We start from the raw sequence: 16,814 nt of genomic DNA, 5'->3' as shown, positions 1-16,814 counted from the left end.
AATCCGCTGGTAACTAAGGTGTCAACTATATGTAAATGCAAACAATGCCATTTCAGTTTTCTTAGCTCCTGGGTATTTTTCTCTCACTTAACTCGATGAAAGAATTACTCTCTTGGAAGGTGTACTGAAGCCTCCCACCTCACCAAGGCCAGAGAGCACAGCGTGACAGTAGCTGGATGACTGGCACCCGAAAAAGCTCCACGCGTTTGAAGTAACCCCCAGAGGGACTTAACCGACTCCCAGCATAAGGCACAACTTACAAGAACCGACGAAATATTGTTCTTGTCCAGCACAGCTGGAATCATGTAAATAGCTGAGGATGTATCTTTGGAAAAAAAGGGAACTAAACCAAGCAAAATGAATAATAATAAAAAGAATGATCATACTTATAGAGTTTCAGATTTTATTTTCATAATTATATTCCTATAGAAGCAATAACCTGCATTTCCATATCACATTTAATATTATTCATCAGAGCTGGAAAAAAGAGGAATAAAGCAGTTTCCATGCACAAATACCATACTCTGCATATGTACAAATAGATTCGATATATTAACTAGACTCTGTAGCCTGCCTCGCTTCCAACACAACGGAACACTGACGGTTGGATCCTGAGCACACTCACGCAGACAGACGCCCACTTTGGTAAAGTGATGACAGGAGCTCTGGAGACACCTCTTCCTGCTGTGAACGCCAGTTCCCCACTTCTGAGTGTCCCCTCAGGATAAAGGCTTCTGTGAGGGGAAAATGAGATGCTCCTCACCAGACACCGCGCAGAACAGCCGTGACGTCAGAGAGCATCCACACGCCCCACACACGAGTTCTGACGTGAAGGCCGGGAAGGGGCTGGTGTGGAGGACGCCCCAGCTCAAGCCTCCTGTGCTGTGAGGCCCAGTCCCACGGCTGCTACAGGACCCTTCGACTCAGCCCTCATTTTTGTTTAATATGTAAGAAAAGAGAAATAAAAGCTTTTTTCCAAAGCTGTAATGGATAATATGGTCTACAGGAAATGGTCTAAAATACCTTTTAAGTGTTGCCAAATCTGTTGATAGGGACTGTTAAGTAGCTCAAATGCACATCAGCATAAGCCTCTGGAAGTGTGACTGGATGTGGAGGGCACAGCAGGAGGACGGGGCCTCAGAACTCTTAACACGTCATTAACCACAAACGCCTAAACATGGCTTTACTGAGACCACCACGCAGCGTCTCCAGACAGCGACTAGAAGTGCGCTGCAGCCCGCAGAGCCATGCAGGCAACAGGGGGACTGGGGAGACTGCGTGGATTAGTGTTCTGCACCAGACTTCCGATAGAGTCCATCCCACTGCCCACCAACCCCGGCACACGGGCCCCGCGAGGACGTTCTCCGAACCCGCCACAGAGCCCAGCGTGGTTGCGACCACTCATGATGACCCGCCCCAGGATCCCAGGGAGGCCAGCAGATCCGAGCCCGGGAAGCCAGGCGGGCAGCGTCTCCTGCAGAGCGCACTGCGGTGTCTGGGCCTCTTTCCAATCAGGGGACAGGGAGATGGCTCCGAGCACAGGGAGAGGAACGCCTCGAAAATGACCCGTCAGGAAAGACCCAGAAAGCACTAGACAGCGGCAGCCCAGCCCTTGAAACTCAGCCCCCGCCTTTCAGCCACATGCAGGAGGTTTACAGACAGCACCTCCCGAGTCAAGCTGCTGTCCTGTCACAGCCCTGGACGACGCAGAGGGAAGCCACGTATGCACCCCAGTCTGATGGAAACCACCACACTGTGCGAACTCAGGACAAAGGTCCTCATTAGTCCCAGTCGGTCAACAACCTGGTGGGTTCAGAGACCGTCACTATGTGTTTCAGGTGGAAAAATACCCATAATCCAGAGACAACTGAAGACATTTACAGAATCACTGTAACGTGCCACCCTTCAAAATGTTCAAACTTACACGAGACTTTAGATGCATCTTGCATTGAGATAAGTAACATCGTAAGGCTCAGAACAGCTTCCTGTCCCAATCTCGCCTCTGAAGATTGAACAATTTAAATGTCTCTGATTATCATGGGGGATAAATTTCCTTCTGAAGGCATAACAAATGTTTAAAATACTATTTTGTTTAACCAAGTAAACATCACTTTTAACAGCAATTATTAAATAAAAGGCAAAAAAAACTTCTCTAACAATAAATTACAGGAGCCCAAGAGAAAAGGCTATCTAAGACTATCTATGCCTATTACCTTTGTTTACAATAGATCTGTCTAGAATTTGGTTTGCCAATTTTAAAGTCAACTGTCCTAAAATGCGACAGTACATTTCTCTGTTAATGCCTGCTGGTGTCTGAGAAGAGCTCTTATCATGGAAAGAAAAAAATGCTTCACAGGCAGTGGGCAGGACGGGTGGTCCAGGAAACGGGAGCTAAGACTTTGTCTTTACCAGCTTCAGAGCCAGGATGGCGTGAGGTCTGGCCGCGCCCCGGGCCGTGAGGCGACGTCCGGGCCATGCGGGGTCTGTGAGGGGACGAGCGCCTAGCACAGCCCCCCTGCATACTCGTCCTCCTCGTCCTCAGCGGCGGGGGCGGTGTGGCCTTTGGGCGTGGCCTGCGGGGGGGCCGCCGCCTTCTTCTTGACTCCCCCTCCTGGGACCAGCAGGCTCAGGCCCAGCTTCGCGTACTGTCAACGACAAAGCACTGCTCAGACTGGACACTCAGGCCTGACCCGCGACGCCTCCCCGGAGTCACCTGTGAGACGAGCCTGCTCTCCGCCCCCTAAAACCCCGGATACCACTCAGACGGAAAGACCACCACAAAATCCAACGCTGCTCAGCCATCGGGGCTTGTGACCAGGGTGGGGCAGGGGCACGACGAGGAAAACCTCAATTCTACGGCACACTTAGGAATCAGATAACCGGACACGCGAGCTGAGGGACACTTCTGGTCCTTACGAAATAACCATCTGCTGAGTCAGTGTTGAAAACACAAACTTACAAAAGCTGATGCCAGAATTTACCTAGAAAAACACTGGTTCCTCTAAGTACATCATTTTATTTAAAAAAAAAAAAACTACCAAGGTCTTACACTGATCTGATACCATCACAAGACTAAACCTGCCAGACCAAATCCAATGAGCAGGCGCTCATGAATCTACTGAACAGGGAAACTGGGAAGAAGAGAAGCCTGGATCACAGCTGGCGTCCCACTGTGGGGGGATGGGCCCCTCCCGACTCATCCACTTGTCACCACAGGCAGCAAGACGGGGACCAGCTGCCCCACGTTTACAGATGAGTAAACTGAGCTTCAGACCGTCAGCCACCACCCTGCACCACACAGCAGGTGCTCTCAGAAGTGGGATTCCAACAGGCCTGCCGACCCACAAAGGCCACGCACCATGGGCCCTGAGACCGTGAGCCTGAGAGAAACTCACTAACCCAGCACCCTGGAGGGAGGCCAGCAGATGGAGGAGGAGCAGGCGTCGCCCACGGCAAACCCCCCGGCAGCCGGCCAGCCAGGAAACGCGCACCCGTCCTGAACCTCCTCTCTGAGCAGCAGCTCCAGGCGAACAGCAGAGGGAGAAACCTTACGAGAGCACGGGAGAGGGAGGGAGGGCCGAGAGGAGGCACTCACGTCGTTGTCCATGTACTTGAACAGAGGCGAGTTGCAGACCTCGGCCACCTGGTCCTGGTCCTGCTGGTCGTAGCCCTCGAGCAGCTGCTCCAGGGCGGTGCAGTCCTCACTGCCGTTGAAGCCAGGGATGCTGCGGGGAGCACACGGCACGTCTGCGCACCCACCCGCACTGGACGGCCGACAGCAGAGAACCCCGGGCCCCGGAGCCAGGGTGCCCGGCTTAAACATCGCCAAGGAGAAAACCCCTTATAGCCTGACCTTCCTGTAACACACAACCTGAAGACTTTTCTTTCTCTTATTATTTTTTTCTTAGATGGCAAATATCACAAAATCACTCAAGTCACTCAATTCCACGGAAGCCCCCAGGAGAAAAACACAGGAAAGAACACAACTCATAAAAATCCTGCTGCAGAAGCTGAAATGCTAGCCACGCACTCATATTGCTCTGAACTATATTAAAAACAAAAAAACAGAAAACAAAAACCCCGTTCCACAGCCAGGACTGCCTATCTAGGCAGTGAGCTGGGGCGGAGAAGCAGCTGTGCACTGGCAGGTCTTACCTGTAGCTCTCCCGGACGCAGCGCTCTGCGGCCACGTAGTCATTTCTGTGCAGATGCACTAAGACTTGGGCAATTGTTTTCTAAAACAAAAGAGGTGATTAGGCCAAGATCATGTCCCTGCAGAAGTCAATTTCCTGACACCTGGAATTTGACTCGGTTTGCACCTGGAGAGACTCGTGAATTCTGCAGCCACCTCCATAGGACACTGGGGGGAGAACAGCCCAGAACACCACACCTCAAACTCCAATGCGCACACCCCACCTGGGGGTCTTGCTGGAGACGGTGGAGCTGGTGGCGGGGAAGCCTGAGAGTCCACTGCTCCTCACCGGCTCCCAGGTGGTCGTGGTCCCGCCAGTCTGAGGGCCACACTTGGAGAAACAAAGCCCCAGAACACAGCCACTGCACAATTTACAGAAAATTTCCTCTAAATGCCTATATAGGTTTCATTTTGAAAAGGGAACAAGAAGCGGGGGGCATAACTCTGCAATTCTACTTTGGAATTCTTCAAGAGATATGAGGAAAAGATAAATGAATGGAAACTTCATGTAACAGAAATAGACACTATTTATAAGCCAACAAAAGGACTGAGACCACAGACACAACTGATAAGATCTTATCTGCAAAAGAGCTCTTCACAAAGTATTTTTCGATCTTTTTTATATCTATTTTTTCAGACGACTTTTATTGATCTTTTGTCATCTCCGTTTTCCGATTAAGCCCATCCGGTATTTTATTTCAGACACTGCTTTTTCAGTTCTAAAATTCTCATTTAGTTCATTTATAGTTTCTATTAAAAAAATAAAAATCAGTCCTCTTGTCCATTATTTCGCCCATGTTCACCTCTGCCACATGGAGCAGCTGTGACAGCTGCTTCCTGGTCCTGACCTGGTGACTCCAACATCCGGGTCCCCTCTGTGGTCCTTCCTCCTGACAACGGTCATACTTTCCTGACTCATTCTATGTTGAGTCACCTGGGACTGTCCCCTGGACACTGCAGGGCCCCCCCCACGATCTCGGGCTCAGGCTGCACGTTCTGTCTGCTTTCTGGGCAGTGGCTCTAGTCTTAGTTCAGCCACCTGCTCCGCTGCTCTGGGTGTGCCCTGCACACGCAGCTGGAGCCCCCCCCCCCCCACAGCCACACACACACACGCGCGCACGTGCGCGTACTGGGGGGGGCGGGGAGGGCCCACTTCCAGCCCTCCTCTCTGGGCTCTTCTCCTGGCTCTCTGCGCCCATCTTCCCAGCTCCTCCGGCTGGGGCAGACAGTGTTTCATCCGCCTGCACCACCGTCCCAGCTGCAACTCCACGACCAGGGCTCAGCCGCAGAGGAGCTGAGGGAGAAGGAGCAGGAGACGTGGGGCCTCTCCTCTGAGCCCCTCTGGTTAGAAAGATGGGGCGGGGGGCCCTCAGGGAGGAAAGCCGCCCTGTGCTCCCTGCCCTCCAGCCCTCTTGGCTGCTCACTTTTCAGGGTCCGAGGGGCACAGCCTTCTGTTTTGCCCAGTAGGGTTAGCTGTGTTCAGGAGAGAGGTGATAGTGGGCTTACTCCATCTTGGCCAAAAATAGAGGCCCATAAGGTATTATTTTAAAAATAAACAAACATTCAGGGAACCCGGTCTTAGGTACACAGTTACACCAATATGAAAAATGATCTAAGGAAAAGCCAAATATAAGCACTTTCAAAGCATACCTTATAACAAGTTGGATAATTCTCAATTTCCTTATAAATATTTTTTTCTTTCTGAATAGAGAGTGCCGCCTCATCAAACCTAAAGACAAAATAAGAAATGCAGAACAAGGCGGGTCTAAGTGATCCACAGCAGAGGTCCTATAATGTACTTGATGTTACAGGTTTTAGAGAAGTAAAGACCACATCAGGCACTGTAACAACTGCTCCATAACCCGTGTTTCCGTAAGCTCTGCTCACTCGGCTTGCCTTCTAAATGTCAGGCTCGCCCTTCTAGACACCAAGCAGACAGAGCGAAAGAACTCAAGGACAGGCCGCTTCATATGCGGAGTTTTAGGTCTGGTAAGGACCATCCATTAATGAGCACCCATCAAGTCCAACAAACCGCTTCGTGAGCATCTGTGAGACGTGCCGGAGCCCAGCCCTGACTCAGTCACCACGGATCCCTTTCCCTCACTGAAAGGCCGTGCAGACGCCCCAAGAGCACTGGCTCCCCGGAACCAGGACCCCCACCGGGCCCTCACACGCCCACCGCGGCCTTCATGACCCCGACAGCTCCTGGGGCCAGAATGCGCAGCAGGGGAGAGTAGACAGGGAGAGGTGAGAAAAGGTCCTTCTCACCACTTTGACCCTCAACAGTCTTCTTCCATCTACTCTCACATATTTTCCTTTGCAGAATTTTATTCATAAGGGAGATTGTTTACTAAGCTTAAGTTGAAGTAAAACACAAAAGGAAAATCCATAGGATTCTAGATTTCTGGGGTCCAGCTATTTGTGCCATAGGTCCTAAGTGTGAAGGAGAAAAAATTAGTACCCTGTCTAATGATGCTACCTGGCTGTCAAGAACCTGTCAATTTTCCTGGGTGAGCACTTAGGGCATCTTGTCACTTAGCTCATACGGATACTTGTCCTTGAGAGGCATCACCACCCACCCAGACAACAGAACAAGACAACTGCTCCCTCCCAAGTTGCTGAGTCAGGGCTTAGCCAACAAGAGCACAACGCACGATACATTTTGGGATGACACTTTAGAGAAGTGGCAGATCTTTCAATATTTAATCCAACGTGCTGCTGTCTTGTAGCCTGGTGTGCCCATGGTTACACCCAAAAGAGTAACAAGCCTGTCCCTGTGGCCAGGTCACAAGGACACAGGAGCACAGCTCTATGACACGTACCTGCGCCCTCGCACCAGCAGCCTGGAGGCCTTTCCTAGTAATTCAACTGCCTGTCGTAAGCGCTCTTCATTCTGCAGGAATCCAAGAGAAGGGAGTGTTGGCTGCTTTAATGTAGGAATCTTTTTCTTCCCCTAACAATTTCTGATAAAAAAGTAATGGCACTGGGGACTTCCCTGGTGGTCCAGTGGTAAAGAATCCGCCTTACAATGCAGGGGACGTGGGTTCGAACTCTGGTCAGGGAACTAAGATCCCACAAACCGTGGGGCAACTAAGCCCACACGCCACAACTACAGAGCCCACACGCCACAACGAGAGAGAGAAAGCCCACGTGCCATAACGAAGAGCCCGCGCCGCCACGAAAGATCCCGCACACCACAACTAAGACCTGATGCAGCCAAAAATAAATAAAATAAATAATAAATAAATCTTAAAAAAAAAAAAAGGTAATAGCACTGGATCGGGGGGTGGGGTGGGGGTGGGAATTCCTCCAAAGCTGCTAAGCCATCTCACTACTAACAGAAGAAAACAAGAGTTCAGCTGTGAGCACAGAAAAGTTTTCAAAGCAGCCACTGCATTTCTCTGTTTTCCTATATATTGTGAACATAAAATTCTATATACTCAAAGAAAAAAAAATTCAAACTTACTTCAAACACATTAGCTGTCTGCTGATATAACTGCACAGCCTTTTCTGGATCCACGTTTTCTATAAGCCTAAATTAGACAAGAAAATCTGACTTACATGAGAAATAGAAAACTTGTTTTTCAAAGGACTTTATTAAAACAAAAAGACTTCCACGCAGAGACCTGTGTCCACACACTCACTTTCCAGCCCGCTCCAAGGCCATGGCTGCTGTGTCCGGGGTGCCGTTCTCCAGGTACATCATGCTAGCTTTCTCAATCAGCTGAACAGCCTCCGGGAGTTTTTGCATCTCCTTTAGGCAAACGATACGGCATGGACCAGTAAGTGCAACAACTTAAATACAGAATTAACAATCTGAAATTCAAGAAAGCAAAGGACCCAAAACATAATACAATAATAAACATATTGAAAATGAAATGCGTTCACATGGTCACTCTCTCCATCAAGCTTCATTTCGCTAAACCAAAAACGCATCAGTTGATTTCTGCAGAGTTCATCCCTTCACAGAGTTTCAGGCAAACTACACACACAGTAGAAACCAAAACGCTTGCTCTTCACAGTTTTCTAAGCATTTACAATTCCTGGAATACTTATGAGCTCCTACTACATATAAGGCCTGTGCCAAAGGCTGCAAACTGGCAGCCCAAGGGCTGTGTGTCATTTCCGAGGATGGCTTGCTTCAACCCTCCATATCTTAAAATCAGATACTTTCACAGGAGGTCTGTTCTGTGGCTTCGTATTTTAAACATGTCATAGGCTACGGCATCTGCAGGCTTGCGCCCCACATGGCACTGGCGAGTGGGGCTGTGCAGCAGCCGGCCTCCTCCTGGGGCGTGTTTCTCCCCACTTCCTGCACGCCCAGGCCGGCCTCCTCCATCTCAGCAAGCCCTGCGTTCACCTGCACTTGCAGCCCTCTTACTCTGAGCGCCATCAACAGAGTAACCCTACGTATCTTATTAGTAAACTCCAAGTCTCAGCATCATGCGCTCCTTATGTCTAATATCTCCAATTCAAAACTGAAGAAAAATCATGTAAAAGCTAGATGTAAAGATTTTAGGTATTATCTATTTAGGGTTGACATACTGTATCTCCGTGCTGACCTTGCACAGGTTGTTTTCAAGTCTGTCCTTCACTAAGTTAACAAATTCTTTAGGATACAAAACTTGCTGGTCTTGTTCTTATGGGAACTTCAAACTATAACTCATTTTACCTATAGAGCAGCTGTGACACAACGGTACTGACCTTCAGCATCATGCCGGCTTGTTCATAAGCTCTGCAGAGAGAATAAAAGTTCTCAGATGAGATCTTGATGAGATGGGAGAAGAGAAACTTTCTACCACAGACATGAGAAGCTTCATCAATTAAAACTGGCTCAGACAACACATACTTATTTTAGGCTCTCATTACAACACAACATAATTTTTCTTCCTTTTATTTACGTGGGCAATAATGCCTTGGAAACAACAGACATCTGAGGTAAAGGGATTTCACTTTGCAGATGCAAAGTTAAGTAAAGGTCAGAGAGGTTAAATGACTTTCTATTGTACTTGACAAACCTAAATCCAAGTTTGAAACAAGTAAGTGTTTTTCTCCACAAAAGCAAAAGAAAGCTTCCTGCTTCTCTCCACAGGCACCATTAACTATTAAAAAAGAGGGAAAAAAAGAGATTCTAACTCGTTTTTTCATAGGTTATTGAACAAAACGGTCCTAAAAATATAATGGTGATTTAACTTAAACACTGAATTATCTTAGGAGTGACTTCATTTTTAAGGTTCAGGTGAAGACTGAAACAAATGGAAATGACTATTTTATTTAAATCAATACAAATTAATTCACTATTTCTGAATTTATAACTTAGGAAAAATTTACTGACCTAAGAAAAAGCAACATTTAAAACATAATAATCTACAAATACGTGAACACACGGAGAATATTTACTTACTTGGCAGCATGAAAAAGACTGAATAGATGTAACAAAGTCAAAATTAAGGGAAAAAAAAGCAAATCAATAGTTTCTAAAGATCTACTATTTAAAAAACAAGGTTAACTAAATCACTGTCCCAGTTTGTTTGAAAAGACGAACCCTACAAATCAGGAAAAGAAGAAAAATTTATCGCCTGTAGCTGTCTCCTAAAAACTACGTAATTCACAAAAACATTGACAAAACACATCGATTTTTAAGCTACTTCCATGACGCATTAACTTGAAGTTTTACTAAAATGCAAGGTTATTATATCCATAATCTGCAAGTGAGGTAAAATAAACATTTTTTAGTTGATAAGATTATAAAATACCTCAGGAAAATTTGTTTTAAACTACTTAAAAATTTTATTTCAAATATCGGAGGAAGACTATATTTTAAAAATATTTATAGAGCAGTTAACATGTCTCGAATACCCGTGCCACTTCTTCATTTTTCAGCACCTGTCTCTATATCTCCCTCACTTCATCCCAAGTAAAACCATCATGAAGCAAATCCAAAAACAATAGAAATAAACTCTCAAACGCAGCTCTGCAAAGCAGTGCAGACCTTATGATCAAGTCTCTATAAATGCACTTTCAGAGTTTAGACACGCAGTATTTTTCTAAGTGGCTTCTAATTTAATAGCACTGTACTCCACATGCAGCAAATTTATAACAATCTCTAAAGGCTGAAAAGATACGCCCTGTTATTCTCGTGGGCGACAGCTTCTCTCAGGCAGGCGTCTTTTGCTTGTTCAAACTGTTTGGCATTTTTAAAAGCAACAGCTGAAAGAGAGAAAAAATATATAGACTGTCTATTTCCATCATTTAAAGAAACCTCAAATAAATCCTCACCAAAATGTGCATGACATGTGAAGTATCAGAAAATAAACTTAACACTTATTTTAATCAAATACTTAGGAAATTTCATAAAACTATAAATACTACTTTTTTCTAAGCCATTTTCTTACAACTTTTTTGATTATCAATAACTTACAAGTATTTTCAAAAGGTTTTTTTTCTTAATTGTACACTATTGGCAATAAATCAGTGCTCCTTCCACTCAAGCCCAAGTCTTTCTAACGCCACCATCTAAGCTTGGGAAACTAAGATGGCATTAGTCAAACCAACACACCCAAACTACAGGCACTGTCACTAAAACAGCACCTTACCTCACCAGTTTCACATTTAATAATAGAAACAGTGCTTTAGTTATGGCTTATTCTATCTTTTAAATTATTCTGAAACTGAAGTCCAATAAACACACTCAATATTTTTATAATAAATCTTCCTTTTTGACACAATCTTTAAATATGATCTTACAGACTTTGGAAAACTTACAAAGTGTTGCTTACAAATAAATGAAAAGGATACTGCTTTAAGAAAACATTGTTTGTTAAAAACACACTCTTAGGGCTTCCCTGGTGGCGCAGTGGTTGAGAGTCCGCCTGCCGATGCAGGGGACACGGGTTCGTGCCCCGGTCCGGGAAGATCCCACATGCCGCGGAGCGGCTGGGCCCGTGAACCATGGCCGCTGAGCCTCTGCGTCCGGAGCCTGTGCTCCGCAACGGGAGAGGCCACAACAGTGAGAGGCCCGCGTACCGCAAAAAACAAAACAAAACAAACAAAAAAAACCACCCACACTCTTAAAATTACATTTAACAAAATGTAGAAAATAAACAAATGACAAACTATTTTCATCCCTGCATTTCTACATTTTTCTCTTTGAAAAATTTACTGATGAAATGTATCTTGCATAACCCCTTAACGAAAATAAACAAAAGATGTTTTCATGGGAAAATCTGACTTGAAATATTCATTTCTGAAAGCAGCTCATGGTCACAGATACATACATAACAACTCTGTGTTAAATTTCCCTCATGTAGGATACTTGCAAAATGTTGTGCCCTCTAGTTACAAAGGTGTTCTTGTACAAGGTGTCCATAAAATCCATGTAAAATTTGAACTTCTAATAATTTTCCTTCTAAATATGAGGTATAGTAATTTCCATAATGCAACAGAGAATTTACTCAGGACTTAAATAAAAGCGCTAAAGATTAATTTGTTGTCATTTCTTTTATTATCTAGAAAATACATCCTACATTATGCTTATTAGTTTCAATTTATCTGACTTCTTTCTATTAGTTTCAATTTACTGACTTCTTTCTTCTTGGTGCATACTAAAACTAAAGTTTGCCAAAAGCACATTTCCTGGTGATTTCTATGCAAGGCTAACAAATGTGATCAGGACTACTGCTGAAACACACAGTAAAATGTGTCCAGGGTATTTCAAAATCGTATTATGCTTTATATCCAAAATAATCACGGATATGCTGAAAACCATCATTCCATAACTTAAAATGCTAAATTTTTAACAAATTCCCTTTCTGTTGCAAATTTCAGGTTTTTTGATCTCATATGCAGATAAAGGCAATAAAACATGCCTATGAGCTTAACTCTTCATGAACACATATCAGTGCATCTCCACAGGAGGGTCATCAAGAGCGAGAGCCAAACACGCTCGGTGCGCAGAATGCGGAAGATAAGCCTAAGGTTTTAAAAAGCCAACGAGAAAAATCTTTATTCAGTAATAAGTAGTAAAAAATATGACCAAACTCGCAGAAGTAGTATCAACTGAGTGAAGTTCAAGAACATATAAACGATGCTAAATGCCTGCAGGGGCACCTGCCGTGCCATCTGCACTCGTGGGAGAGGGAGAGGCGGCTGGGTCTACAGCTCAGAACTCAAGACATCTGAAAACAGGAAGTGGAAAAGCTCAGGGTTTAACAATGCAAATACCATATAGGAAGCATTAAGAGTGAGAATTATGTCGAGATTAAGTTACCAGCCTGGTTCAAGATTACACACTGCAGGGACAGGGCTACAGTCACACGTACCTGCTTTTCCATACTCAGAAGCGGCACTGTCATAATCTGGCTTCCATTTTAAAAAACCAGTTTTCAGGCTAAAATGAAAGAGAGACACATTCAACAGAAGTTACCAACCACACTCCTAAGTCAGAACCCTGCTTATAAGGATCTTGTAGGCCATTAAAAAGGGAGGGGGGGGACCATCAGGTACACAGTCCCCATCTCGCCCACCTCCATCCAAACTTACTGACAATTACAAACAACCTCACCACTTTCCCTCCCACTGTCATAGACATGGTTTCCCCCTTTTGAAATGTCTGTATAGCATCCAAGGGGAGTGGAGGTTCTCAAGGCCTGATTCCCAGATGAGCAGCATCACGCAGAAGTGTGCTAGAAATGTATGAAGTGCTGAGCCCCAGCCCAGCCCTGCTGAACCAGGACCCCGGGAGTGGCAGCAGCAGCAATCCAGGGTGTAACAAGCCCTGAGACGCACTAAAGCTTGAGGTAGGTTGAAGCACAGCAATAAGCAGGTGGACTCGTAAGACTGCAACTCAGGAGAGGCCGGAGATTACCAGAGTCATCAGCACCTGTCACACCCGTGAAGACCCGCAGGGAGACTGGAGAGAGAGGCCAGAAAGACTACAGAATCAAACACTCAGAGAGACACAGGGAATCAGCAAAAAAGACTGCAGTTAGCCACCAGTGAACAGGGAGGACAACCAGAGACAGGATGACGGGAAAGCACGACAAACGGCTTTCCAGGATCCTAGGATCACAAGGCATCTTAGACACCGCACCAAAGGACAATCAATTGAGTCCCTTATCTAATTTGCCCTTTCTGAAACTCCTCTTTTTAAAATTTTATGATAATTTCACATTGTCAAACTTGGGTGTGCATAAGAACCGCTAAATAAACACCATCTTAAATTCTACATTTGAATTCAGTTAGTGAAAGCCTGCTTACATGTAAGTGTTACCTTCCAAAGAATCAGGGGGGCACCTTACCGAGAGACAGGGAAGCCCCAGAGCCTGCAGAAGTACACCCTTCATTTTGTTCCTTTTAATTTTTTGCCAATTAAATTTATTTAACATTTGTGTTTGCCTAATACTGTTATGATTCAAATTTGTAAACAATTCTCAAGCTTACCAAAAACATTATTGTTCGGAAAAATAAAATCCTTAAATTGCAACCTGTCTACTCTAATCCACCAATTGAGGAAGTACTGCAATAAAGCAAAATTCTAATCCACCACCTCTACCCCAAAGCCCTCATTATATTCTATATTTTAACATAATTTTCAAAAACCCCACCAAAAACAAGATACGATCTCTCAATTGTCTTATGTGCTACATACACATGGGAAAAACCAAAGATTTTTAAATATAGTTGGGCCTGGAAGCCGCCCAACGCGCCGGGAAGCACCGGCATCCCAACTGCCGACGCGGAGAGCCGTGCCCGCGACAACGGCGGCGCCCCCAAGGCCCGAGGCAAGACGACTTCTGACGTCCGACGGCAGCGCTTCCGGGGCGCGGCGACCCCACCACGCCCGCCCGGCCCGGCCCCGCCCCAGCACCCCCCCACCCGGGGCTGACTCAGACCGGCCTCGCAGGGGCCCGGTCCAGGCGCCTACCCAGGGCCGCGCTGGGCCTCTCACTCACCATTTCTCTGCTTTGGCCAGGTGCTCCAGCCCCTCGTTTATCTTCTGAGCCGCCATCTCCGCGGGGCGGCCCTGACGTGGAGGCCGAGAGCCCGCCGAATGGGCGTGGGAACGCCGAGGAGGAGGCCGGTACTGCGCCGCAGCCGCGCTACCGGGGCCCGTAGGGCTCAAACCTAGTGCAGCGAAGCGGCCCAGGAGCCGCGCAGGCGCCGCGCAGACAGATGTCGCGCAGGCGCAGAGCGCCCGGGCTGGCCTCACGCGTGGCTCAGTGCGCAGGCGCGGTGGGTAGTAAGGGGGTTCGCGATTCCGTTCGCCAGTGGAACGCAGTTTTGTTGAGCACGTTTTATGTATCAGGCGCTGTTCTAACCACTGGCAGGTCGGCAGGGAGTGCGACAGACCGAACGCTAGCTCCGATAATTCGGTAACTGTTCACCTTCAACAGAACTCCCGCCTTTTGCCGTCCCGCTGCCCCTATTCACCCGTCCCTCTTTACCCAGCGTGGGTTCCGTGCTCCATCACTTTAGCTTCTCATCTGCGTCTATGCCTCTTTTCTCCTTGTTTGGGGAAACCGCAGCTCTCCACCGACTCCGGAACTGCTCAGAGCAGGTGAAGGGGGCTGGGGGGAAAAAAGCAGCTGCTGACGTGACTCGTTACTCGAATTAATGCTCACAAACATCCAGGAGGCCTCTGTGCTGCTGAGCGACTGCACATTTTCCCGGTCAGATAACGCGCCCACTCGCTGGGATGGCTGTCCACACCCACTTCCCTTCAGAACTCCAACACAATCTCCCTGCCTCCCCGCCTGACTGCCGACTCTTCCTGTTTAATAGAAAATAGCAATTAAAAGAGACCTTCCTTTCGGGCCCACCACCCTGCCTCCCAATCTACCTGCATCTTCTGCAGATGTGCTGCGCTTCCTCTGGTGTCTGGGTGAAGTGGCCTCGGCCCTTCCCCGTCCATCCTCACGTCCTTTAGGCTCTTGGGTAGAGTCACACCCCGGCAGGAGGCCTCCCGTCGTCCTGTCCTCTGGCCACAGCAATCCTAGAGGGGCCAGTGGAAGCTGGGCCTCAGCTCCCGGGACCAAGTCCACTCCACTTCTGCCCATTTTATTGGTCAAAGTAAGTCGCAAGGCAAGTCCAGATTCAAGAGGTGGGGACACAGGAGCTGTGAAATGTGGTGGCCGTGACTGCCTGTCCACCGCCGCTCTGGGGTGACTGGGGAAGTACAGGAGGACCGTCTCTGATGTCTTTGTCCAGAAACAGAAAACCTTACGTCTTTGAGTGAAATCACACTTAACTAACCACCCAGTGTGGTCAACCTGTAAAACCAAAGGGTGAAAGGGTGCAGAGTTCTTCTAAAGGATTTACACTCAGAGTCTGTAGCCTCCTCCTCGTTGGCCCTTGTTCACACATTCCTTTATTAGTATTTCCTGTAACTACTCTGAACGGGCTCTGTTCCTACACACGCAGGACACAGTGGTGAGCGTGGAACCAGATGTGCTTTCTGGTGCCCATCTCCTTATGGGACTCCCATGTCACCTGAAACGTCTATTCAATGAATCTGTATAATTTTCTCCTGTTAATCTGTCATTGTCTGTTTCATGTTCAGACCCAGCCAGGGATGCTAAGAGGGTCAAGGCTTAAAATAGAGCTTGCTACCCCAAATGGCTCTCCAGGGGTGGGCTGCCATCTGGGAGAGTTCTCAGGGTCCCCAGACTCCTTGCAACCACAAACTTGCCCCACCCTAGTCTGGTCTGATGCCTAGAAGCAAGATTCCTAGACCCACCTCCCTCCGCTGATGTTCAATGAAATGAAGGGTCTTTGTCGTCACTTGGGGAAAGAGTTTGGTTGATGAACTCTGGCTGTTTCAGCCCACAGATCATAACTGGGGAAACACAGGAGCTCCTATATCAAGTTGTGTGTTTTGTTTAATTCCTAGTACCTTTGCAGTGTTATCGTTTACTGTTTTGTTGTTTCCAAGTATACTGCTACTTTATAGATGAGATGCACTTCTGAGATTGGCCCAAGAGTATAACCATGAGTCATAAAATCATTTCTCTAGGAAAATATATTCTGAGCTACAAAAAAAAAACCCAACCTTGCAACGAAACGTTTAGAACAAATCCTAATATAATTTGATGGGTCCGTCTCCTTGTAATAGGATTTTAGAAAATTATCCCTGGCTTTATGGGGGAGAAGATGATAGATGCCATTATGATCTATATATATATTTTTTTGGTAAAGTCTTAGTGATAAAAAAATCATCTCTAGGTCTCTGTGAGGTTGATGTAGAGAATGACTTCTCCAGACAGGTGCAGTGTGTGCTCAGAAGTCTAAAGACTCACACATAACCTATCAGAATGTGAACTCCCTGTGCTCCCCAGACTTGCTTCTCCTCACCCATGCTGGTTGATAGCGACTCAGCCTGCTTGCTGCCCAAACACGTGTGAGGACACCGAGGAGGCTCAGAGAAGCTAAGAAACTTGCCTGATGCCTCACAGCCAATCGGTGGGAGCCCAGAGCCATTTGACTCCAAAGTCTATACTTGAGCCACTATAATGGACTGAAAAATCTTCTCTGTTTTGTAGTAAAGTTGACCCTTGAACAATGTGGTGGTTAGGGGTCCCAGCCCCGCCAGGCAGTCAAAATTCCACATGAAACATTTGACTCC

At 46.8% G+C, this 16,814-nt stretch overlaps 1 protein-coding gene across 2 annotated transcripts; it reads right to left on the bottom strand.

Moving 5' to 3' along the window:
• Positions 1–386: 386 nt before the first annotated feature.
• Positions 387–14,286, bottom strand: NAPG (NSF attachment protein gamma). 2 transcript variants are annotated; one of them, XM_029230701.1, is made up of 12 exons: positions 14,146–14,286; positions 12,514–12,581; positions 10,318–10,402; positions 9,597–9,614; positions 8,897–8,927; positions 7,837–7,946; positions 7,659–7,725; positions 7,015–7,085; positions 5,843–5,921; positions 4,156–4,235; positions 3,596–3,725; positions 387–2,645 (listed from the first exon to the last, which is right to left on the bottom strand). In XM_029230701.1, exons 1-12 carry the CDS (start codon positions 14,199–14,201, stop codon positions 2,502–2,504), a joined length of 939 nt encoding a protein of 312 aa, XP_029086534.1. In that variant the 5' UTR covers positions 14,202–14,286; the 3' UTR covers positions 387–2,501. The 2 variants fall into 2 exon arrangements, with proteins under 2 accessions (XP_029086534.1, XP_029086525.1); XM_029230692.1 differs by having other exon boundaries at positions 387–3,725.
• Between the last annotated feature and the right edge of the window lie 2,528 nt (positions 14,287–16,814).

This window comes from Monodon monoceros, unplaced genomic scaffold, assembly GCF_005190385.1.
Source record: "Monodon monoceros isolate NGI ecotype Baffin Bay Population unplaced genomic scaffold, NGI_Narwhal_1 Super_Scaffold_1, whole genome shotgun sequence".
Taxonomy (NCBI): Eukaryota; Metazoa; Chordata; class Mammalia; order Artiodactyla; family Monodontidae; genus Monodon; species Monodon monoceros.
The sequence above is the reverse complement of the archived record's forward strand: the minus strand, read 5'-3'. Positions and strand labels throughout refer to the sequence as shown.